At 37.1% G+C, this 26,320-nt stretch overlaps 1 protein-coding gene across 11 annotated transcripts in view; it reads left to right on the top strand.

Annotated features, from left to right (window-relative positions):
• TPK1 (thiamin pyrophosphokinase 1) overlaps positions 1–26,320 on the top strand; it is a 311,398-nt gene that overhangs the window by 28,510 nt on the left and 256,568 nt on the right. For 7 of the 11 annotated variants that reach the window (XR_010387697.1, XM_026121431.2, XM_026121435.2 and 4 more), the window contains exon 3: positions 23,911–23,967. The exons of the other annotated variants lie outside the window; for them this stretch is intronic. Coding sequence is in view for 6 of the 7 variants with exons in the window: in XM_026121431.2 (XP_025977216.2) it covers positions 23,911–23,967 (57 nt within the window). In the remaining variant the exon portion in view is untranslated. The remainder of the gene's footprint in view (positions 1–23,910; positions 23,968–26,320) is intronic. 11 annotated transcript variants of the gene reach the window in all.

Below are 26,320 nucleotides of genomic sequence, written 5' to 3'. Positions count from 1 at the left end.
TGACCTTTTATACTGAGAAGTTTGTGTCTGAGATTATATTCTTGGCTTTGTTTAATAAAAGATTTTTGCTGATTGCTGTTGCTATATAAATAGTAACAAAATCAAAATAAGAGAAATATGTCTACATATACAAATATGTATGTTCAAAGTAAAATTTTCAAAGGAAAATCTCCTTGAGAAAAATGAAACTTAAGAAAAATTTATTAAGAAAATCATAGGTCTTACCATGTTACGGTTGCTTTAAGAGGAAAGAGAAATTATGAACTATTTCATCTATGAAAAAATGGCACATAAAATAAAACATCATTTGCAGCTTATTCCTTGAAATTAAGGAGGTTACATCAGTGATAACTTACTGGGTCAAATCTCCTGTAATAGAAGGCCTGTTTGTGGTGCCAAGTTGTCACCTGTAAATAAGATGTGGCATTCATTAATGTGTTTTCATTATACTTTGCATAGCTAGAGCTATGAAAACATAGCTCCATTTAATCAAGCATCAGCTCTTTGTTATTAGAATGAAAAAAACAAAGGAAAGTGTTACAGTAATTTTAAATCTGCTGAAATTCTCTGTAAGTTTTAATAGAAGCAGCTTTGCAAGTTTTGCAAGAGGAAAAGTAGTGTTCTTCAGTTGTAGCTTTTTCAGTTATTTCTTACTGAAAAATAGGAACTTCCCTTATCTTCAACAGAAGCTTAAATCAATGCAACTCATCAGGTTATGAATACCTTTCTTTGTAGATGTACAGACTCAGTGCCTTGCTATGGCTCTACAAATCACTCTGAACCAGGAGTTTCATGAAAGGCTTGGAAAGGATTTGCAGTTTATCTTGTGTTTTAATTAAAAGCTCCTCCTCCATGAAATTCTGTGAGTAATCAATAAATCACACATTTGTGGTATGCTGTATTTGTTGCATAGCTATCTAAAGGTGACTTCAGTAAAAATACTGTTCTGTGCTTTTGGTTGAATCCTCTGACATTGCCCACTCTGGTTTGTTTGGTTCACTGGCTGTGTTTGAATTTCCTCCATCTGTAGCAATTTTACTCTCTGTTGTTGTAAAGTTCCTCTGATGGGAAATGGTCATGTTCTGATTACATTATCCCGTATCACTACTAAACAGTTTTAAAGGACTGCTTTGGTGAAACTGCTTTTGAAGTCTCCCAAGCAGACTCTGGAAGACAGTAGATACAACTGGATCTGTCACTGTCTCAGAAATTTGCTTTTATTTTTTTCCCTTTCTTCTTTGTCTCTCCACTTGCTGCATTTAAAAATAGCTATTTGAGTGCTATATAGTGGCCTGTGGCGGGCCCTTATGCTCACGCAGAGCGTAAGGCTTCACTGATCTCGGTGAAGTTGTCCTCTCATACTGGATGACAGTATACAGTTGGGACCATTTTTCCTTAAAAGAGCAACAGCAACCAAAAAAGTGGGTTTCTTCTGCTTTCCTGCTGTAAATGATAAATCGTAGCTGTGCGTGGGGGATGAGTGCCTTCTCTACTAAGAAACCAGTCCAAAGTCAGAAAAGATTAAAAAAAGACTACCATATGCCAACAGGATGGTATTTTGGGACTTGGTTTTCACTTGTGGAGGTTCCCCACTGCCATCACAAATATTTTTAATACTAGTATGTATTGAGTAATATATAATAATTATCATATTAATATATGTACATTCTTTTTTAAAAAGACTTCTGTTTCCTGAAAACATTTCTACAGTGGTTAGAGTTAAAAGTTTAAATGACTGGTTTTTGAAGCTGACAGAAAGCATGGTAGGTGCAAGAGGGATAGCAATTTAAAGCTGAAATTCATTTGGTTTAAAATAAATAAAAGATTTAAGCTAAGTCACTTTATCTTGCATTTATGGTGAGTCAAGAGTGTCTACGCAGTTATCTCAGCAAGCTGATGGCTGTCAGTTAAGCTACTACACCTGGATTTTGTCAAAGCCCTCACGTGACTCTAGCCGAAGTATTTGTACATGAACTGTGTTTGTCCCAAGACCTGTCAAAAGAAAGGTATCACAGGGGAGGTAGCAACACTACTGATTGTGAAACGTATCCAACTGTAAAATTAATTCATTATGTACTTACATCAGGGGAAAATGGTTATATCTGAGGCCGAAATTCAGCCTGGAATACTGTCTGTGTCTTTTGGGGATAAATTTCTTCCCCAATTGAATACATGCTTTAGAAATGCTCTTTCAGCATTTTGAACAAGTAAAGAGAGAAGTCTACATATCATTGTGGGTCAGTACTGCTGAATTACAGTGTCTGTGAACAGACATTATTCAAATGTTGCTTGCTCCTGGAAAAGTTGGTTGAAATGTGAGGATGTGGTTAATGAATTGGTGCAAATGCTTTCAGCTTGCATATGTTCCATTTTTTTAATGGCTTAGTAGAATCTGAAATGGGATTCTTTTTCTTCTCCCGTTTTTATTTTTTAGTATCAAAAATTTATTGAGGCAAATTAAAAAATGACTTAAATAGAACAGTAAAGAGAACAGGGAAAAGAGCAATTTACCATTGTTATAGGAACATCTTATTTCGAACCTTCAGAATGTAGTGTGTTTGAAACTGATTTAACATTTGCCCACACAAATAGCTAAAGGAATGTCAAAATGAAATTTAAATTGCAAGACAATACATTATTTTAATGACATCATAACTACAAGAATAACTGAAAATCTGCTTTTATCTTTACCATCAGAATTTTGTTGCTATGAAAGATCTCTTATAAATGAAAATTATACATGTTATTGTGATGCTTTTAATAACAATGACAAAAAGAATTACCAAGCTTACAAAAAACATATTAAAGGAGCTTGCTGTTGATGGTGGTTTCAGCTCCTGGAGGGAGAGAAGCACTGTAAGGCTTTATATTGGTTGAATGCATTTATTATTTATTTAATACAGGCATGTACTTAACAATTTTCCCCTGAAAAACTGCTTTCCCTTTTTAAGGACTTTAATAGTCATTCATTAAAGGATCTATTGTGGTACATATCAATTGTACCATTTAAGGTACTTTTTTCTAAAAGTGTTTCATTTGTGTCTTCTTATTGCAACTTAGCAGCATTATTCTTGATAAATGATCTTTATCATAGGGACTTTCTTGTTCTCTTTTTCCCCTAAATTTTCCAGGAAAAAGGATTTTAGCTTTATATTGCATCCAGTTGTAATACAGTTAGCACAATGTTAACTGAAAGTAGGTTGAAGACTAAGTATAAATGGTATTAAAAAAAAAAAGTTGATATTTAGGACTATTTTTCCAAATAAAAGAAAAAGTACACTTTGAGATCTAAAATATTTAGAAAATGACAAAAACAGTTCATTGAAGCTTGCAAAGAAGCGAAGTACTCTTCTGTACTGGAAGAATGTATTTTTTTCTCATAAAATCATCATATTATAACTTACTCATTTTGGAGCATGCATTATACTGCTAATGCAGTTCCTATATTACAACTGTGTTTTTTCTTTTTTTAATAAAACTCTAGGAGAGGGGAAGAAAGGAAAATATGTAAAGAACTAACTGTAAGCAAATAAAATTGATGCTTTCTTGAAGGATAAAGGAAAGGTGGTGGAGTTAATTGCGTACAGTTCCAAGTAGCTTTAGAACTGGCAGGAGGAAATTAGCTGTTGTGTGAAAACAGCATGAAATGTAATTCAGAGCAGCTGTCTAATTTATCAGCAAGAACAAACTGCTCATGTTCTTAAACTCTACTCAATTACTCTATCCAACCTTCTTTGACCCGTTCAGCCTGCTAATGTTTGCTTAAAAATAGAAACTAAAGAAAGTTTGCCAACCTCTTAAAATAAACTGACAGAATCCCTTGAATTTCTTTTGCAATGTACTTTCATCAGTTTTTGAATTTATTCAGCTCTGCATTCCTAGCTTCTTTGCAAGAGTTGTATGACATTCTCTACTTAACAGTGCAGATCCAATAAAGTATTCTTTTGTGGTTGATTTCAAAATATTGCCAAACTGATGGCATATAATACCAGGCTAAGAGATTTTATGCTATCAGAAATGACCACAAAACCTTGAGATAAAAGCTATATTTTTTTGGGACTGCTGTTTTGTTCTGTGATTGTACTTTTTTCTCATACACTGATCATGGCTTTGTTCTTACAGTTTTTTAGAACAATTTTTCTAACTTTATTCCCTTTACTTTTTGGGTTGGAATTGAGCAAAATATATATAACAATATTAGAATAGATGTTCAACCAGAGTTAAACAGTGTAACCACCCCAATTTTTAATCCATGTACTCCTGTTTACATCCTCAATACATAAATGTGCCCCATCAGCTGCTGTTGGAAATACGAAGCTTCTGTCCACAGAACAAAAACTATTCCCCACCCTTAATAATTTGAATTTCAGTATTTCTTAAGTATAGATTTAATGAATTTACACCCTCATCTATTTTTTGCAAAGTAAATTCTCTATCTAGTTCTGGTGAATCCTGTTACTGCAAACAGAAAACACTAGTATTTTTCAAGGCCTCCATTCTGTTGAGGGAATGTAGTAAAACTTTCTGGTTATTCCTCTGACAGTTGCTCTTGTGAAAAACTTGCATGTCTCAGGTAATCCTAATTTCAGTGAAGCCTTTTGGTGCTTGACCTAAAGAAGAACCCATGCAAATGATGGCACTTTTGCAACTGAAATATAAAAAGCATCATGAATTTTATAATTTTAGTGCTTCTAACTTTTTGCTCTGTGAATTATACATACTTTTTGCAATAGAGAAAGCAGATAACAGTCCTGTTGAACCAATGTAGGTCAGACATTTTTATCTGTAATAGAGATGCAACTTAGACCTTTTTGGCCATATTTGTGGGACATTTTTAGGGTCTAATCAAAAAAAAAAAAGATTTGTAATAGTTATCGCCTTAAATCTACAATTAAACCAAATACTTCTGAGAAAATGCCAGTCACTAGGGTTCTGGAAGAAGGTCTTGTCAAGTGAACTGAAGTTTGTATACAACACTGACAGTGGTAGTGTAATATTTTTAGAGTTCTATAAGACATTGCATAAGGTACTTTTGATATAAAATCTGGGATGGCACAAAATCAACATGGCATATCTTTATGGGTAAAAAAAGTGGCTGGTTTGACACGTTTCAAAATACAACAGTAGATGAATGCTTCTGGAGAAGTCTTGCAGGATTTTATACTTGGTCATATTTTATCTGCAGTGGAAGAAAATGCCGAATCATTACTGGAAGTGATTACGGACAGAAAGATAAAAAGATTGGGAAATAAATAATGAAGAGGATGAGTAATGGATACAGTGGCATCTGGATTTCTGGGCAAGCTGGTGATAAGCAAGCAACAGGGTTAAGTGACTGGAATTAAATACAGTCCAGTGTAAAGTTCACTCAGAAACAAAATGTTTGAGTTCAGAGAAGGAAGACTTTCAGCTGGGAAGCAATAGTTCTGAAAGAAGCTTAGTTGAATATGAGTTCACAGCTAAATGCTGTGGCAAAAGACTGTTTCTGTGCAAGGGAACTTCATGTTAGAACCTATGCTATCTCCGTTTCTGTCTTCCAGTGGTACTTGTACTAAATATCATGTCCAGTTCTGGTGTATTCAAGAAGAACGCTGAGGAAAAAGAGATCGTGTTATAAGTACTGCATTAAGAAGTATACTTACAAAGAAAGGCTTGAAGAGCTCTATCTGTCTAGCTTAGTAAGACAGGGTCATGAGACAACCTGACTCTGGGATGCAACAGGAATTTGCTTATAGAAAGCTCTTCAGTCTAACAGATAGAGGTATACCAAGATAGAGTGTCTGGGAGAAAGATAATAACCATGCTGTGTTGGTGTTAAAAAGGTTCCTTCCTTCCCAGTTACGGTCCAACTTGAAACTTTCAAGTGCCTTCACCTCACACTAAGTTGGAGTTTGTTGTCAGTACTGTGACTTCTTCTGACTCAGCCCATGCTCCGTGTATTTCTTGAAGACTCATCTACATTACGTCTCATTTTTGCATGTCTGTGGTACTTCTCCCTGATTGGAACATTCTTCCTTGCCTCAGCTCCCTCTCTTCCCCTTTCTTCTTTTCAAACACAAAGTTCTCGCATGGGGGCTGACAGCATTAACTACTAATTTTAGAGTAATATGAAATAAACTTCAGGGGAAAATATCCATTCTTCCTGTGACTTTGAGCTAATCTTACTCGCAGTTACTCTGATTTAAACCTATTTACTGCTTCTGGTTAATGTCACAGTGAGTATAGTTTCTGATTCACTGTGTATTCACTGCATCATTGCTTTGTCTGAGACCAGAATTACATCAGTCTATTACAGCTTTTATCTCAGCCAAAGTTGCTCTACATCTACGTTGCTAGAGGCTCTGGGAGGCAGCACACAGTTCTGCGTGGTTCTTGGATGACTGTAGTCAGTAAAGGTCATCCTTATGGTCTGTCCTCACCTGTGTGTATGGTGGTATGTGGCTGGGAATTTTGAAAGTATCTATTTAGGTTAGCTGGCCTCGTCTTTATGAAAAGGCTATGGGGATTGTGCCTTAGTGCAAGAGTAAACAAAGCCACACACAACAAAACCCAACATGCTACAGTTCCTTTAGATTGGTGTTTGAATATAACTAGGTTTCACAAATGAACTTGAACAGTTCAATTCCATACTTGTCATTCTTATTCTCATGCATTTTTTCCTTCCAAAACAATGCCCTTTTTCTGTTACTCCTTTTCAAAGCTTTTCTAGGTCATGTATTCCAGTAGTGTCTGTGGTTGGAAATACGAAGCTTCTGTATGGCATGTTTCTGGGGACATGAAGCATTTCTTGTGCCCAGTTCTACTTTGCTGTGCTGCTTTGCAGAACTTCTGCAGAGTGAGGAGTCTGAGGAAGAGGAACGTGATAGGTGGAAAAATGAGAGAAACCTTTCCCTTGAAAATAAGATGACTCTGCACTTACTCATCAGTTAATAACGCATGAGTTGTACTTTTAAATAAAAATGTATGCAAAACAATCACCAAAGACTGTTTCCATAATCATTTAATGATGAGGCATGAGCTGTTTAATGTCAGAAAAGACTTTCTATTGCAAATCATTCACAGGTGCAGAATTTGAGACCAATCTTGATTGCGAACATTACTTAAAACTAACAATTGCATCTCATTTTACCATAGATTTTATGTAAGCTAAAATGACTGAATTTCTAGTCAGCCCTGAATCTTGAAAGAGGGCCTGGTGCTGAAGAGATAGTGAGCTCATGCCAGATGTATAATGACTCCCAAGATGCAGAGAAGATATATTTGAGGACTGTAGGGAAGTGTTAATGTTAAGGACCACAGTGGACTGGGAATGGCTAGTAAATTACAAATGACAGAATAGGTTGTGTTATAAGATCAGATTCTCTTTGTCATAGTAGCTATACTTTTAAGGTAGATGAACACGAAGAAAGGTTATTTGAGACAACCTTTGCCTATAAATATGGTTAGTGGGTATATCAGGAGAGGTCTGCAAAAAAAAAAAAGTTTTGTCACAGAGCATGCTTAGAAGTCTACCATCCCATGTAGTGTACTGGTATACAGTATCTTTGTTGCAGTCAAAAAAAATGAATAAATTTGTCAGGTGGACTTCAGGTGCTAGGTCAAGATGTGTCTAAATCTGTGTTTGCGAGTAGCTGCATCAAACTAAGCTGTGTTTAAAATATGACACCTAGTACAGTATCTTTTTAAGTCACTTTGTAATCATAAGGACAAATGGAAGTGAACCCAGGAATAAGTAGATCACAGACAGGTGTTTTCTTTTAAATCTGGTTGTTACCATACACTGGCTTGAGAATATTGCCCCACAGCTTGTTTGGCAGTAGACTGAGCCTCCTCTGCTGACTTGGCCTAAGACAGATTTTGGAGCCCTCCTATAAACTTTCTGCCTACATCAGTGGGTTGTCTGTAAACTCTGACAAACGAGGTCGGGTAGCTGAGGCCAGTGTAGCTTCTCTCAGCACAGGTGCTTGCAGAGTGAACTTGTGGTCTGTGCCTTTGTCATGGACCTCTCCATGTTACACATTCAAAGTTACATCACCAAAATAGCAAATAATTGTGTTACTGACAAATTGTAATTTTATCTGGGGCAGTTGTGATGTCTGCATTAAGGGAGAATAGGCATGACCTTTCTCATATCAAAAATAGAAAAACTACAGTAATTTATTTAAATAACTCTGTAGAAGGCTTTTTATTTGTTTTTAGTTGGACTGTCAGTAGAAAAATATGTGACTGAAATCGTTCCTTTGTAAACAAAGATGTCTTTTTGGCAGGTTTGTCATGATCATGTTATAAGAAAAAAGTTTATTCTGTTAAAAAAGGGATTTGAGGCGCATCACAAAGCTTGCTATACCTTTGCTAAGATAAAGAAAATACAAAGAAGAAAATCTCTTTGGAAAAGACTAATCCAGCCTGGGAGTGGTTGTCATTGACAGTAGTTATACATGTAGCTGAGACAGGAAGTTTTGGTGCTTTTAGAAACTGTAGGATCAACCCACATTTCTAAAACCATTACTATGCCTTTACGTTTCCTGTTCTTAAAACTCATTCCTTGGTGTGTGATTAACCAATTGAAACATGAGTTTGTGTTTATTATCGAGTTTCAATGTTTTTCTTAAATCAGATGATTTCTTTTTGTTTTGTATCTGTGTATGCTGCTAACATGATTCAAAGCATGTTACTTTGTGCCAGTGGCTTGATCTGTGTTTCTTCCTTCTCCTTTTGGAAATTAAATCTAGTGGGTAATAAGCTCTTTAAATCCAGAGCACCTCTTTTTATATACATTAATGGGTACCATTACAGTGAAGCCCTGATCTTCACTGGAGCCTATAAGCTGCTACTTTAAAGACAATAATACCATATGAATGTCCAAAGAAAAGATAAACATATGCTGTTTATCATGTTTTCAAAAGGCCGTCCTTTCCTAATAATCTCCGAATGCTTTTATTTTTGATATCCAGGTACTTTATAGTAGTCACCATTCCTGCTTCAAAGAGGGTGACTTGCTAATGACCCATCTGTTGCTTAAGGGTAAGGATAACAAGGTCACTAGGGAAAATAAAAATTAGAGCAGATGATGTTCCTTGTGTGTTGTTTTGCTCATTGAAGTACCTCTCCTTTATAATCTTTATTCTTCATAAATTGTAAATAACATGATTTGACAGAAATGGAAATTCCCTTACTACCCAGTAAAGAATTCTTTAAGAATCATGATCATTTGGGTAACTATACCAAGAAGCAGAAAATTTTGTCTTCAGCCATCCAAAAATGTGCATTAAAGAGCTCATTGTCGTCTTTGGCAACTATCAAAGAGCTCACTGGAAGCAGCAGAGGTGTAGTAAACAAAGCAGGTTGGAGGAAAATGGTCCCCCCTGGGGAATAAGTTAAAGTCATAGTGAAGTATTGTTTTCAAAAGACATCAAATTTCATTTCTACTGGAATGTTAGATGTGTGAAATGTGTGTGTGATGGAAAGTTCAGGTTCAAAGTGGCTGTTGCTTCAGCATTCACTGAAAAGCTAACAACTCATGTTTACCTCAGTACCTCACATTCTGGCTCTGTACTAACCGGTAGTACATCCACCAATTCATTAGAACAGTATTTGAGGTAGTATCTTCTTTTAGTTTCTTTTTTTAGCAGTCAGTTTTGTATGTGCAAAAACAGAGGCTTATAAGTAGATACTGTTTTATTGTCCTCCAACTTGGCTCTTTCATGTTCTCAAACATGTATAATACGTCCATAATGTATTGACAGACAGGATATAAGGGTCTCTGATAAAGAAATAGTGAGAGGATTGCAAACACAACTTTCTATTTTTCATTTTGTTTACTTGACAGCTGTCTGTTTTGTTTCTTTTCACGGCTAGAGACTGCATTTGGCCCAGGTGATGAATTGAGTTACCTGAAAACCCAATTACCACCCAGAACTCTCAGAAAGAATTGCTGCATTCTCTAAATCAAACTCCACAAAAAGTAGCAAGTATACAGATTTGGGAGATGGTGTATGAAGAGGATGTGAAGGAAAGTAATGGGCCGAATCTTTCAATTCCTCTCTGAAACAGAGATGATAATTGTATTTTTCCTCCTGGTCTTCTGCTCAGCAAAAGCTGAGTTTGGTAAGGTAAGCTGCAGTGAACCTACTGTAAGCTTTTAAGAAATAACAACAGGTCTTTGTTTAGGGAATTTTGGATGGTAAGAATTGACAAAATGATTCATGGATTCATTGTGTGAGCTATAGACCTGCCAAATCCATCAGCTTTTTAGTTCCAATTCTACAGTGTCTTCCTGTTAATAGACTCCTAATTACCAGGATTTCTTGTTAACGTCTCATAGAATCTTCCAAATAGCAAACTGGTCTGGAAGTCACTCGCCTACATGACTTTTCCTGTTAACTTTATATGTATAGTCTGCTTTTATTAGGATAACAATATTTAATATTGTTTACTGAGTGTTAAATTGGGCTGCTAGAATGTAAATACCAATTCATTGAATAAAGGGCGATATCCATCCTGTGATCCCTATGGTCAGGGCCCACATGCAATTGCTTTTATCTTGACCTTGCCTTTCTTTTGCATGCTGAATTCCTGCCTGCTTCCAGCTCCTTTTACAGCCCCATTTCAGTGCTTTCTTTTAAAAGCTGAACCTGCTAATTCTTTGGTTTTTGGAGATTGATGTGACATGGTGAGATGTTAGGCTTTAGGGACTCGGGAGGCTGCACTCCGTGTGGTGCGGTACATAAGGCTAGATGTGGGGAGCCGTTAGCAGGGCAGGTAGGGAACACTCTTACATAGGGATTCTGGATCTGGAGGGAGCATTGGATAACAGACAGGGCCAGATTTGGAAAATCATCTTCTGTATTCATTTCTGTGCTGCATGGTTTGAGGGGCTGGAGACCAGAGTGTGTTGTGCCTGGGTATATCTGCTGTAGCAGTTCTGTCTGATCTGAAGCAGTAGGGATGGTGCTGTGCACTGAGGTGTGACGTTACGCGGCTTGGGTATTGTTCATTTGGGACCTCCAAAAGGTATCTGAGAGTCGCGTTCAGCCCTTAATCCATCCCTGCTCTAAACTGTTTTTGTGTAAATACAGACACTTCAGCCAAGTAACCTTACTGTTATTCTGCATTTAGTTAACTTAATGGAGGATTTAAAAAACATATTTTTTTTCTTTAGGAAGTGGATCAGTTAGTGAAGTGCTACCCTGCCACAGTCACTCAAAACCCACCAGATTTACTGATTTGGAAAATTGCCATCACCTTTTATGTCATATTCATTGAGTATCTCAGCCTAGTGCTCTGTATAGCTGTTTCAGCAGGCTTGCTGTTTGATTCACTGGTGACTGACTTCATAAATGCTCCCTCTACCAGAATGTCAGATTTCCAGTGAATGTGTGCATTCGTGCTTTTGAGTGCAAAAAAGTATTAGCACTTTTGAAAAACTACACTTGAAAGGAGCTCTAGCATTTTTGTGTCTTCCAACTTCTGGAGGTCACTGCACATTCATTATAAGCAATTTTTGTGTCGTCACTTACATTTGTCTGGGAAAGTTACTGAGTTCAGATTCACATGCTTTTGAAATTCAGAGCTTTTAGATTTGAACTGGATATCCAAAAAGTGGAAACACATTTCAGGTTCTTTCATTTGTTTTTATGATGGTAACATTTGGTGCCAAATGGGGCATTTTAATCACTTCTTTAATGCTGAAATTACTTGATTTTTAGCATTCCACATCAGAGAAGTGAGGTAATTAGAAGAAAAGATTCATTTGTGTGTCTGCAGAAGTATACTTAGCAGTCTAGTGAACTGACATTTGAATTTCAAAATGCTTTGAGAAGTACAGGTTTACATTTAAAAAAAAAATGCTTCAGCAATAATTTTTTGCAGGGGCAAGCAAAAAACTACTGTATGTAGTTTAGCTATAGTGGTAGTGATTTTGGCTTTCTAAGGAATATGGAGTTAGACGTAAGTCTGCAACTGTACTCTGCTGTCCCCTTTTTTCATCTTTGAAACTTCATTATTTTAAAAACTACAGGTGTGAAATGTTCCTCATTAAACCGCATACTGCAGTTGATAGGGCAGATCCATCTAAACCATTCTCTTCTCTTTGGAAAATTAAGAAAATGAAGTCTGAAACGTTGCAGTCTCTCAGGGAGACTGAGAAAAAAGTGCTTTGCATTATTTGATATTAGATGGCTCTTACAAGCCCACTCTGTGCAGCTATTGAAGGCAGCTGGGTTATGTGTGTGTTCTTGTTTGTACTGATTATCCCAATAATCCAAAGATGATAAAACTGTAGAAAATAGGGAGCAGAGGTTTTGGGGTAGGGTAAGCTTACAAGTCAACAGGATGGGTGTGAAGGAAAAGCTTGAAGATGGCCTGCAATGTAAGAGCTTCTTTTCTGAAGTTTTACTCCTGTTTTTGCCTCCTTGTTGAAGGTGAAACAGACTTTTGTACATACTGCCTATCCTAAAGATCAAAATGATCTCATTTGTGTATTTGTTTTACTATGTGTCAAGCAGAACAGCCTGAAGATGGAGGGATGTTAGCTGCCCATCCAGATTACAACAGTTGGCCCATGGGGTGAAATCCTGGCACTGCTGAAAATAAATGTAGAACTCCCAAGTGTGGGTGCAGGATCTCACTGGGGGGCTCAGACTCAGCAACTAGGTTTAACACTGTGACGCATGTTGAAAATTCAGTATGTGTTCAGATGCTTTGCTGGGCTAGGGCTGGGATTGTGCCCACTTAATTAAGGTTTGAAAGTACATGACAGTGCCAGTCAAATATGTGACTGGTTACAAGGCTGTGGCTAGCCATGAATAGTAGCTAGTGTATGTCCCACTGTTTCCTGAGTCTCTCTGCAAGTCACACTCATAAAGGCCGAGGTAGGAAAGTGAGTATTTGTACCAGTGAATACCATATGCCAGCTCTGTGTGCTTAATTTTGAAAAGTTGCCCCAAATTTTGTAGTAATACATACACATTTGGTGTCTTGTAATTACTAAGGGTCCCTAAATATCTGTTTGTATTTGGCTGTTAATTCATCACTATGGTTAGAGTGTGTACCCTTGTTAATGTTTTTTTAAAATGTTCTTAAAAGAAACAGTTAATGGCCTCTGAGTTTAATCTAGTTTAATCTGTTTATCATTTTGCTTCTAGGCATATGTGTTTTCATTTTCTGTTAGTACTACTAGTGTTCACCATAGTCAGACTGCCATAAGTAGTACCCATCGCATTAAAAGTGGTTCCCTTTACATGTAGCAGTGTGCATGATTACTAAAAAAAAGTTTTTTTTCTTTAAATAAAGAATTTTTTTATTGGGCCTTAAAGCTATTAAGTTTTAAAAGCCATCTGTTTTTTCATTAAAAAGACATTTCTGTTTTAAATCTTTAACTTTTATTAGAAAAAATAATATTCAATTTTTGTTTGTTTTTGTTTTTTTTAATCTTGTTGGTGCTTTATCCATGAGCTAAATACAGAGCTGTAATCCCATATGGCAAAGTATGCCTTGCTGTATGTGTGGTTTTGTGCACAGGGGTATATGTACATGGTTATTTTTATGCTTCCATAGTTTGTTGTTTTTCTGTTTCGACTTCCCCTGCTTCCTCTTTAAATTTGTCCTGGTGCAGAAATTATGAAGCTTGATTAAAGACTCATTTTATATTCACATGCAGAACTGGAAAATAAACACAGTCCTGAAGGGACGAGCATTCATCCTTTTCTTTCATTCTCTTCATAATTAGAGATGCTCTTTGGATGTGCTATATAAAATAGTAACTTGTATTTGATACATTTTCCTCAGTTCATCTGCATTTAGTCTCAATATTACCGCCTGTTTCAAAATCAGGCAGATGAACCATCTGCTGGAGGCATACGAGTGTTGTAGATGGGATCAAATCTACAATTTATCAGCTGTACCCTTGTTAAGGGCTGTCATATTAGCCAATAATGATCTCAGTTGTGGCATTAGTGGGGAAGTGGGAGGTGGCCCAAAAGGCCAAACACTGTTAAGCTCAAAGTAAAGTGTGTATTCGCGGAAGATTTTGCTGACAGGAAACTTGGATTTGGTTGTAGTCCAATTACAGTAGAGGAGAATCAAAAGCTGTTAACCATGGAAGTGCACTAGAATAGCAGATGGCAATTTCTGCCGCACTTTCTCTTTTCTGGTGAAATTTTACAGAGTACAGGGCTCCCACACAACATCCTCTCTAACCTTTTGTGTCCCATATAAAGGAGACATTCCCAAATGGAGAAGCCTCTAATGCTTTGCTCAGGAGGGGAAGGAGCCATAGCCAATTCTCTGTAGGCAAGCAAAGGGGTTATTAATTGGGATCCGCTTCTGTGCAGATTCGCCGATGATGGTGTTTTGCAGAGCTGACCAAAAGATCCTGATGCTGATTCTTAAACTGAACATGTTTGATGTATGGATATGAGCCAAAGGTTTTGTTTCTTGCGTCTCACCACCATCAACATGCAGCTGTATATACAAAATTTTGACTCACTGTGTTTGTAGTCTATGGATGTTAGAAATAGAGTTTTGTAAAGAAGCGTTGTTACACTCTCCAAAGACATACTGTAGCAGTTACCACAACTGGACGCAAATTAGCCCATGGATTTGGGTGTTGACACAAACCTGTGCTGTGCTAAGGGAGAGGTGATGCAACCCTGAAGTAAACTAGCAAAACCCTGGTGGGGTTTTCAGCTGTTGGTGTTTCTGGCTGATGTGAACAGATGTTACAGCACTTACTAGAAGTATATGAGAATGAAGAAAATGGTTCTGTTATACAAGATAGATTAATAGTTCTTTAGACCTTTTGGTTATGAATAATTTAATTATACAAAGGTATAAACTTCTGTAGCAAAATTTTAAATTATTAGAGGTTTGTCATCTTCTGTTCTTTATTTTACAGATGGGGCTTGGAAAAATGGTTTGATAAATTTTGCTAAGCTATTCCAATTAATTGAATTAAAGATAGTGAGAAGTAGGTAGTTTCACTTTTGTTTAATATTTCTTTCCTCCTTTCTGTACAAAACTGGCTTTCCATGCAACTTTAACATGCACTGGTTACAACACTGAGGAACACGTTATAATTAAGCAGGTCAATTTCAGTGGCAACTAATGCCAATTTTTTTAAAAACCCAGTTCTGCAAATACCTGCGGTCTCCAGTAAGACAGACTACTTATTTAAAGCTAAAAGTCTGCAGAAATATTTTTGGCTTAATTAGCTGTAGTTGCGTATGCTGCCCTTTCTTGGCCGGATGATATTTGGGAAAACATTGGAGCTGATTGATCATATAGTGAGAGATTCCTTCGACTCTGCCAGCAGAGGCCTTTTTTTGTGGCACAGTGAGGCCTGACCTTGAAAGTAAGCTGCTTTTTTAAGAAAAAGTAATAATTTAAAGGCTGCAACCTTGAATATCCTTTCTCCTACGTGTTAGCCTTATAGGCCTGATTTTTAAAATTCACAGAATTCAAAAAAAGAGAAATACCTTATGGCTTCCACGTTTTTAGCCTTTAATCTGATGTGAAATTGTAATTGTTGGTTAAAGTTTAACCTAACTGACTAAATGATATTTGAGAATAGAAGGCTCTAAAATAGCTCCAGTTAACACAGCAGATATACTCTTTAATATTTTCCTGAATTCTTTGACTTGTCAAACAGTAATGCTTTCCAAGACAAAATTTGAATCCTTTATGTAGGGTTGTTACTATGTGTAGGTGCTGTTTTCTACAGAAGGAATTATACAGATTAAGAAAAACTGTATTTACAGGAAATTTGAATGAGAGAGTCTCTGTCAACAGAAGACAAGGAGGACAAAGTATGGGTGGTGACGGTTAAGGAATCCTTCTAATCAAATTCCAGACTGTCGAGTGCTATTTATCCTTGTATTTCCTTTTACTTCTGTAAGGGCGCTGTTGCTTTTCTTTGCATATTTTTGTATCCAAATACTGCAATAGCCTGTGCGATGACCATTTTCTCAGTGGTCCAGAAAAGTGAATTTTCATTGACTTCCTCAGCATTAGGCAGGAAGTTGGGGGATCTGTGTCGTGAGGTTCTGGCCCAGACTCATATCCCCAAATAATTTCACCAATTTGAGAGAGACTGCATTTGTTTTGCCACAGTGACTTTCACTGTAGGACTGAAATTTATAGCAAAGCTGGGAAGAAAGCCCTGGGGAGATAATTTCAGACTTTTAACTTATTCACTGGAGAACACTGCTTCTCATATAAATTGCTACAAATCTCTCTACTTAGCAAGGCCAACTGTGAAATGAGAATAATAATGCTTATGCACCTTTGTAAAGTGATTTCAAATCTACAAATGGAAATTTAAGTTCAAACAGCATTATTAAGCACATTTTCCAGATAGAGTAATGGAGAAGAAAGAGTTTCAGAGTCTTAGCTTTTTATTAGTGTGTCTTCCCAAAATTTGTTAACTCACTGGTAAGGGTGTATTTTCTGTACCTCTCTCGATCTGATGAATAGCTGACAAAAATCTGTTACAGCTTGGCAGTCCTATTGTTCAGTCTGTAGAAATTATGCTTCTAGATCTTCAGCGATGGTTTCCTCTGAGTTGACCCAGATATTGTTCAACACATAAAAGGAAATGCATCAAGGGACCTCTAGAACCCATTTAAAATTTAAGGACACTTTTATGTTGAAGGAGGTGGCCATAAACAAACTGTTAGATCAGCAGTTCTGTTAACTGAAGTCTTCCGTTTGTCCATGGAGCAGATGAAGAAAGCCAAAAGGTTTCTTCACACAACCATATTACAGAAATGATTAGATTAAGAAATAGTAATAATAAATGTGATACTACTTTTAATCATCCTTCTGTTTTTGATCCTTTAGGATTTGCATTTTCAAGCGTAGCTTCTCAGCTCTAAAGGATAAAAACTGACTTTAAATACATGAATGTTAATGGTAAGACTGAGTGGGACTTTTTTTTCAACACAGAAAATGGCAAAATTGCTTTGATTTTAAAATCTGTCAAACACTGTAAGCATTTGTCTGTTATGTTTCAGACTTGTCAAAAATACCAATATGATGCAAATTGCACGGGGGTTTATGATTTGATCTCATACTTGCTAGGATACTGATTCAGCAGACGTCCCGAGCGCTGGTAAAATGTAAGCAGATGTAAGCAGAGCAGATCCTCTGAAATGGATGAGATTGCTTTAAAATTTAAATGTAAGCCTGTGGGGTTTTTTAGTGTATTTTCTGGAGTGGGCCATTGATGCCCAGTCTTTTCAGACTGAATGTTAGAATGCTGAATGTTAAGGTCTGCCCTTTAAAAACATCTTTAATTGTTTAAATATCATTCTGCCTGAGGCTGTGAGGACATGGGAACAGCTGCACATGCTCAAATGCCTAACTTGAAAAAGAAAATATTAAAAAAAAAAAATGGAGACAAATGCAGTTCTCTGCACAGTTTTCGAATGATCTCAAAAAGCTATGGTGAGTTTGGGTGGAATAGCAGTGGAAGCACTAGAATGTGCATCGAAGTCCATTTTAAATAGTCAAATAAACCAGAAGACATCAGAATGAAATTACTTCATGACAGGCTTTACATTCACAGCAGGAGAAGCAATAAAGATATTTACAATATAAAGTTCCATATCAGGAACCTAAATTAGGGCTCAGAAAGAGATATTGCTTATTTAAAAAGAGATGTTCACTAAGATGGTCATGTTACTTTTCTGCTGTATGGATTTATGGCTTTGAAACGGTTATGCCCCATAACTCTTAATTAAGCTTGACAGTTTTAGTATTGAAGTTGAAGGAGCTGGTTTTAAAGACAGTTTGCAAACAGGGGCCTCTCTTAATGGTCCCAGAGCTTGTCTTTACTTACAGGCTTTACTGTATTGTGGAGGAAGGAAGAAAGTAACCGTTATTTTTAATTATACATGAACTGCAGCATGTCAAATAAGTGACTATAAACAAACACAAGGAGCTTATAATAAAAACAGTTATCATTGACTTTGTGCAGTGACTGAACCTACCAAGCCTTTTTTTGTGTGAATACTATTTTATGGAAAGAGGTGGTTGTATTGATTGTGATGGGTCTACTTGTGTGAGTAGTATACTTACGGGGTAGTATGGTGGGTCTGTTTTCTTGTGAGCCTGAATTTGCTGGATCGCATTCTACTATGCTGCAAAGTGTTCTCAAGTGATAATACTATCAGGCCACTTGCTGATTAACTTGGTACCATTTAGCATTAACTTGGTATTGCAAAGGGCTTTCACAGTCTTGGTTAAAAGTTATGTGAAGGATCAACAGTGTTCATTACTAAATTTTCAACATTAAGTGATTTTTGTATACTTTTGGAACAAGCAGCAATGTTCTGGCAGTGGCCTGTGTCCATTTCTTTATCGTCCAATTGTTTTATTTCAAAATACAAATGTTAGCCGCTTCCTGATTTTCGTAAGCCCACTGAATAGCTTGTCAGAGCTATTCAGTCCACAGAACTTTGACTTTAGATCTTATTTTTCTGCCAGAAGGCAACAGAATGACATATTGCAGAATAAAATCTAAAGGGGAAGCTCATCCAAGTTACATAAAAATTGCTTACGTGACTGATAGTATAATGCAATGTTCACTGCCTTTGTCTTTTTAGCTTTCTTTTAGTTTATTTTAGCTTATTTTCTCTAGATGTAGATTTATCTATTTATAAAATAAATAAAAGTAGGTCTTAAACGTGTTTTGTTAAAAAAGAAGCCTGTAGAGGATTTAAAGTTATAGAATGTCCTAAAACAGGCTGCAGAACTCATCTACTTCCATTGGGTAGAAAATTAACTCTCAAAATACTAGCTTCTGAGAAAAGCTCATGAAAACAAAAGGCATTACTCTAAAAGTAGAATGTTTGTGAAGGTTTTTGTCAAACAGTCATTGTTTTTACTTCCTACCTCAGTTGGAAGGATTCTCAGGATAATCACAGAAAACGCTCACTTGTTCTTTATTTTTTAACAGAATCTCACTCTGGGGCTTGAACTCCCTCCTGCCGCTGCCACCAGACACACGGACTGTTTATTCTGTCTCCTGTAAAAGCCCCTACTGACCAGTGAAAGTTCTAGATGGTGCTCCAGACCTTTCATTAAATCTGCTCACTTCAAAGTATAGAATAATCTCCTTTGGGAAAACCGCAGGACTGAGAAGGGGTTATGGGCCCTTACGTCTTCTCTGGTGTGCAGCTAGGACAGGCTGGCTCTGTTAGAGAACCTACTCTCTTGGTATGAATTTTCATCAACGCATATAAGATGAAATCCTGGTCTCACTAGAGTCAATGGGAGCTTTTTCATTGATTGTGCCTGTAATTGCTCAGTAAATAACGGATGGTTGCAGAGATCGCTTATAATTTATGTAACTCTGAGTCTCACTGCACCTTCTAAATATAAAATCCAGCTGATTCCAAAATCCAGAGTAGCCTAGTTGAATGCTAGGTGTTGTTAAATAAGTGTTTAATTAGTTTACTAGAGTTTAGAACAGTAAAAAATGCTGTATTTCTTTGGAATGGCTGAAGGGAAGTAAGGAAACAGAAGTTTGTGAAGTTGTCTAAACTGGAATTTGGGTAGAAGGTATCTATGATGGGTAGTTTTTTAAGGCAAGATTGGGCTGAAAAGCAGTAAGGAGTGTTTACCCTGTCGCCGAGTAGGGTTGTGATCTTTCAGCAGTCACATAAAGCCTGTTCCCTGTTTCTGCATTTCCGAAAATGATATGTTGCTTCCTGCACTCACAAAGTAATTCTGGAATTTAGCCTTGGGGATAGTCAGCAAATCCACACCAGAGTTTTAGCCACTGGCCTCCTAACAGTATATTGGGCATGAGCATAATAGTTAGATTGTGTATATAGTGCAGAGGGAGAATTTGGTGTATATGAAGAGTACAACCCATTGGAAAAACAGTGTGCTGAGCAGGAACCTGGCTGAGCTCCTCTATAGGAAGACCATGAGGAGGGGAGAGAAAAGGAAAAAAGAGGCATCTAAAATCCTACTCCTCTGTGGATTTAGTCATTTTACGCTATGCTGCAGAAAGTTAGTTACTTTTTTTATGACTCAGAGTCCCAAATCATCTGCGAGTAGTCAGAGTACCCCTCTTCTCACAGAAAAATATCCTGCAAAACCAGAGGTTACACTTTTCTATGAAAGCACAAACACATGTTAGAAAGGAGTCAATGGTGGGTATAATGTTCTTGTAATAACATGATGAAGTACTTGGAGGGCTTACCAGAGGTGTGAAAGATACACTTGGATAAATGAACTTTGGAGGACAAACTGTATCCAGGTCAGCAGACTGCAGAGTCAGACTTCCACATGCTCCTCCTGTTTAATTAGTTAACAAAAATAATTCAAATAATTTACTTAACTTTTGGAGGGGAGAGGGAAAGGGAAGTACGTGCCTGCCTGAGAATAACCCCTGTTTGATGGAGACAGTGCTGTCTTGGCTGAAGGGGGATTTGGATATGAATGCCCTCTGACACAGGAAGGACCTGAATGTGGGTCATCAGCCTCCTGAGGGAGTGCTCCAGCTAGTTACCCATCGTGATAAAAGGTATACTCTGTTCCCAGTTTTCAGAAAGGAGATGGTTGATGCTGTGGAGCCACAGCCATTAGGTATGCTATGAGAGCAGCTACCAGACATGCCCTTCCAATGAGATCAGAAGAGAAATGTCTGGTTTGTGAACAGCAGTGGTGTTTTGAGATCAAAGAAGGCATCAGGTTGCGTCAGCCTCTTAAACTTCAGGTGCTTCTAGATGCAGATAGAAATCAGACTTTTATGTGCCTAGGAAATGTTGCTGCCAATAACTGAAGTGTCATTAGAGTGCTTGGTGGCAGCAGAGCAGGGGTTTTGAGTGCTGAGGAGTCAGGCACTTACATGTTCATTTGGTGTTACTGTTTGGTTAGTACCCTAATATACTTATCATTAGATATATATTAAATTTCATTAATCCTATAGAAAATACCCAAAGATGTTTAATTACTATATTGAGGTAAGGTATGTTACAAAGTACGCTGTTTGCAAAGCAACACTTCTGAATCCTTGCTTGGTGTATTGTGCTTAGTACCAATGTGCCAGAAGAGGCCACTGAATCTCATTGTCTGCCTTCTATGCCTTGTTATTCCTTGAGGTCATGCCACTGTTGTAGCATGCACATCGAACCGCACCATTGCAAGGACAAAGCTCAGGTGGAATGGCTGTGCACAACAATCAGAGTCAGTCAGCTGTTGTACCGGCTGAAGGCCATAACTCAGCCAGGGAGTTTGTGTGCCTAGTTGTATCCCTAGGGTTGGAGAAATTCAGGTAACAAGTCTTGTCAGTATGATACGTTCAGACAATGTGATGCTGCATTTTCAAAGTGCAAGGAGGACTTTATGTTAGACCTGGTTATTGACCAGCGGGGAAGTAAGCAACTGTCTTTGGCTTTCTTCCAAGTTTGCAATTTACTTGAATATCTGCAGTAGTAATTTTGGGGGCACTGAAGAGGTTGGTGGTTCCTATTATTAATTTCTCTAAAATGAAGATATTTCAATATCTTGTTGAGGAAAAAAGGTTAAAATTAGAAGCTATTTTTTATGACAGTTAGTATTTATTTTTCAGCATAAAGGTAAAATGGAAATTTAATAGGTTCTCTTCACATCTGTTGTATGTTCATGTTGATGTAGATTTAAGCTCCAATCCTATTGCACGGTGTTTAGAAAGTTTAAAAAGGAAAGTAAAATTAGGCATAACTCTATCAATGTATTTATAGCAAACCTGTATGTCTAATTCTTGTCTTTTAAATGCTTCCAATTGGTATAGGACTGAAAGTGTAAAGTAGGTACCGTCTCCTAATATGACTTGTCTGCATAGTATATTTGTCTTTAGAGGAAGGTAGTTGCAGCAAAATTTCTGCACTCTTAAACTTTATCTGAAATATGAAAGGTCAAATCAAATTTTGCGGTTCTGGGGTCTAGACTTTTTGTTCTGCAGAAAGTTGCCCCTCCTGCTATGTTAGTCCTTGGTCATCTCTTCAGCCTCAGGTGGCTATTTTTTTCCCTGACGCAGGATGAGAGAAATGTAAGTGACTAATTTCCTAGGCCCTTAGTTATCTGTGGCTTTACCAGAAATCTCTTTCCTTTTGGGACTGCCATGCAATTTAAGAGAGACCAAATGATAATCTTGAGAACTGGAAGAGTATAACCCATAAAGTGATAACATCTCAGCTAAAAAATCCCTGCTGCTTCCAGATAATTCTGAACTTCATTGTGCTCAGGATGAAATGAAAGACGTGTTTTCACAAGGCTTTCCACAGTAGCGAGTGATGGATGGATAGCCCAGTAACATCTCTCTGGAGACAAGCAGCAAGGGTAAAAGGTAAACCAAGAGAAAGACCTTGTGATTGCAAATGGTGTATATGTCAGTGTATCTCTCCAGGAGTGCATTAGGGTTCGTGTACCTTTCAAGCCTTTATCTCCTCAAAGTGATTGATTACTTTGGTTTTGTTTTCAAACAAGAGTTGCCAGAGGGGCACAGGCATCATTTCCATGTATATGATAGTATGAAGTGTGATTGTTATGATGTCTCTTTAAATAGGCAGTTCTCATGATTCAGTTTGGTTGAATGTAGCCCTGGAGAATTGAATTCTGTCTTTTCCTCAGCCCCAGAGTTTTTCTATGATGCTGGGCAAGTTACCTAAAATTGAAAACTTACTACTGGGAAACTGTAGTCACCATTATTCTGCCTGACCAGACTGAGATGTTTGACACCTGAAGAGCAGAAGTTCCAAGCATTCAGAAATGTAGCTTAGTCTGTAGGAAAAGTGTCCCATTGCATACTGAGCGTATGAAAAAATGAAGCCTTCAGAGTCTCCAGAGAAGCACCAAAATTAACTGAAAAGTTTTCATTGCAAAGTGTTAGCACTCTGTTGGAAGCAGCAGTAGCCAGTAATGTAAGTGGGCTGTCCCATGTGTATGGCTGCATTTGTGACTTATTGTGAAAAATTAGTTGTTTTTAATTTTTCCACATAAGTTCTTGTGGAGGGGTCTCCAGAGAGTACCACATTTTTATCTCTTCAGTAGGACTGTGTGCACAAATCCCCTTTCATTCTACTCCTCTTGCTGGAATTTGCCTTGAGAGTTTTAGGAGCTGTAAGATATTTAAAAATCAATAGAATTTGCATGAAAAAATCAACACTAAAATAGATTGATGGGGATAACTGCATTTTCATGAAAAGCAGCTGGGTATGCATATTTGATTTATTCATTTGATAAGTTTGAGAACATGTTTGTAAGGTCTGTGATCCTTTTGCATAATTTGCGCTAGTTTATTATTGGAGTTGTCACACTTGAGAGGCAAATTAAATGGCTTGTTTGAAGGCTTAGGATTCGGGGTGGTAAAATGCAGCCACACAGTGTTTTATAAATAGTGGCTATAATTAACACAATAGTCCAAGCTTAACTATTTCTCTGAATTAAAGCTGACAATTACCTTGTTAAGAAGAGCACAGACATAGGGAATGTTTTTTACTGACTGACTTAAAATAAGTTTTTCCTTTCTAAAAGTAGCAGTTCTATGGGATTTGTTGGGAAACTTCTTATACATGCAACATTTATATTATAGAGTATTGATTTGGAATGATTAAGTTTGAAATGGTCCTTTTTTGATTCCTCAGTATTTCAGCAGAGCACTGGGTTTCCAAATGAAGTGAAGCACTGATGGTGGAAAACTTAGTTCAGGCAGCAGAATGGCAGAATAAAGTGCTTTTTTGTATAAGACACATGATCTATTCAGCACAAAGTGAGTTCCTAATCTGAAATGTAACCTTAAAAAATGGTATCTTGGGATTTCATGTTAAGTGCTTTTACAGCAATTTACCATGAAGTTTTGTTCAAGTTTCAGGTTAAAACCCCCTACAAATTTCTTCCTTCTCTGTTTCTATGCAACAGGTACAAGTGTCCCGCTGGCTCTAAAGTATAACAATCCGAAGTTAGAGACACAGTTTGGCAAGTATAAGATTTCAGAAATCTAGACCATGTTTAAATTAAGCTGATATTGTGACATTAGTCTTACTTGTTTCATAAAGGCATTGCAAGAAAAGACTGATAATCTAAAGCCATATGACTGTGGGTACATCTATGTTAGCATTTATTTTGGATCCAGAATATGCTTTTGAAGCAAGTTTCCTGATCCTGTCTGCTTACTGTAGACTGCTTTGCTTCCCATGGCATAGTTGTTTTGGAACAAGCAAACTATAGTTTGCCTTTGAATGAAACTAAAAATGTGCTCCAGGAACACACACAGTGCTCTCCTACTGCTAAGGGGCATTTAGTCCACAGGATGAGACTAGACCCAGCCTCAGGTAGCCTTCCTCCCTCTCTTCTTCCCCAAAACAGAGAGTGTGCAGACATCATACCTTCAGCATCAACTGTTTTGCTCTGTAGATCTGCTTTTATTATGCCATGCTACTTGTTAATATAGACATTATAGACATTAATATAGACATTGATAGTGTCCGTTGTCAGTGGATTGCCAAAGACATTCAGTTGATAAAACTACAGTTTTGTCCTGTGAAGCAAAAGTGAACTTTGAAGAATAATTCCCACCTCAGCGAGTAAATTGCCTGTTAGGGACTGCAGCCACGTGTTAGGTAAGAAACTACAGACTTTGTTGTTTCAATGTTAAAAAAAAACAAAACAAAACAAAACAAAAAGCCAAGAAACTCTTCCAGGAAACTTGGGGTGCTTAGAAGTCTGATGGACTCGTTCTCTTGTAATTATGCTCCCTATTTTTTTTTTCTAATGAAACCGTTATTTACTTCATTTCTAATGGGGAAGTTGTTCCAGTTGAGTAGTTTGTGAAGTGGATGGTAACTGCTATTAATAGCAGCACCATGAATGAAAAAGCTCAGAATGAAAGGGTCCATTTCAGTAAGCTGGCATAAATGTTCGTAGAGACTAGCAAGTAGTTCTTCTCAGAGCACCGTTGTTTTCGACTTAAAGCCTGAGGACGGGTGCTTTCTTGACAGAAACTGATGTACATTTAGTGCTGGTCCCCCAAACTCATTTATTTTAGTTTAAAAATCCAAGTTCTCTGGGTTTAGGTAACATCTGTGTCTGTGTACTAAGCATCTATTTCCTTTTCCATAAAAGGAAGGTGAAAAATTAGACAGCATGCTTTCATTTCTTTAGCGGAAATTCTGCTTTGGTGTTTCGGATTTTTTTGGAAGTAATATGTGGAACGAACAGCCCATTATGGCTGAAATAAAAGTGCTGATGAATGTCAAAGAAACAGCTAATTGTACTAGGACTAATACAACAAAATGCAAAAATGTTTTACTGAGAAGCTTTTTGAGGTTGGAGTGAGCAGTTAGAATATATTTCCTTTCTGTGTATTCAATGCTACAATCATTTTCTGCTATGGGAGGTAACAAAAGATACCATTCTAGGTTCCCTTCTCTTACCTGAATGTAAAGCCAGAATACTTCAGATGTAATCAGTGGTGTTCCTCTAACTGAGCTTGATATAAACAAGATTGTAGTCTAAGATGATAGATTATTATTTAATAAATAGTCATGTTTCTAATTTCAGGAATTTTGCTGTTAAAATCTTCTTTCTTTAAGTGTTTGTTAAAATTGTCTACTGCAATCTATGGCATTGAATGCTGTTTTTGTTTTCCTAATTATATTAACTCACTCTTTAATTATTCTGTGCTAGTGAAATCTGTTTCACCAATAGCAGAAGTTCCCATTCCAACTTTTCTCTGACTTAGTAACACTTACCCATATGCAGGAACCAAGTCTTTCATTCCACGGAGTATGTTAAGAAAATCTTTGAAGTGAAAATTGGTCATTTCTGACTATCTGGTAGATTCCATTTCAGTTAAATAGTTAAGTTTGATGTATTCATTTTTTAAAAAAATTAACGTAGCTATTTGTTTCAGTACGTTTTTCTTGGTTAGCTGTAGCAATACACGTATCCATCTTCACTGTAGTTCTGCATAAAAGTTGTTTTATTATGTTTGCTGGTTTCACAAACTGATTTTTTTTTAGGGTTGGTTACGATAGGCTCCCTCTAAATATAGATTCTCTGTGGTATTCTTAGAATCGCAGTTTCAATGCTAATTCTTGTGCAGGAGAAGAAACTTCAACTATCATAAGCAGAACAACCTCAGACTGTTTACTCAGCTGTCTTTTATCAGTGTCAGTATTCTGGTATTGTGAAAAAATTCCATTTCCCTTCCCACGTATCTGATATCAGTGACATAAGTAGGCAGTGACTGTTCATTTAAAAACCTAATTTATGGTGTAGGAATTTCCTGAATGGAAACTAGATCACTCTTTTTTTTGGTCTTTGTTTT

Source organism: Dromaius novaehollandiae, chromosome 2, assembly GCF_036370855.1.
Source record: "Dromaius novaehollandiae isolate bDroNov1 chromosome 2, bDroNov1.hap1, whole genome shotgun sequence".
Lineage (NCBI taxonomy): Eukaryota > Metazoa > Chordata > Aves > Casuariiformes > Dromaiidae > Dromaius > Dromaius novaehollandiae.
The sequence above is the reverse complement of the archived record's forward strand: the minus strand, read 5'-3'. Positions and strand labels throughout refer to the sequence as shown.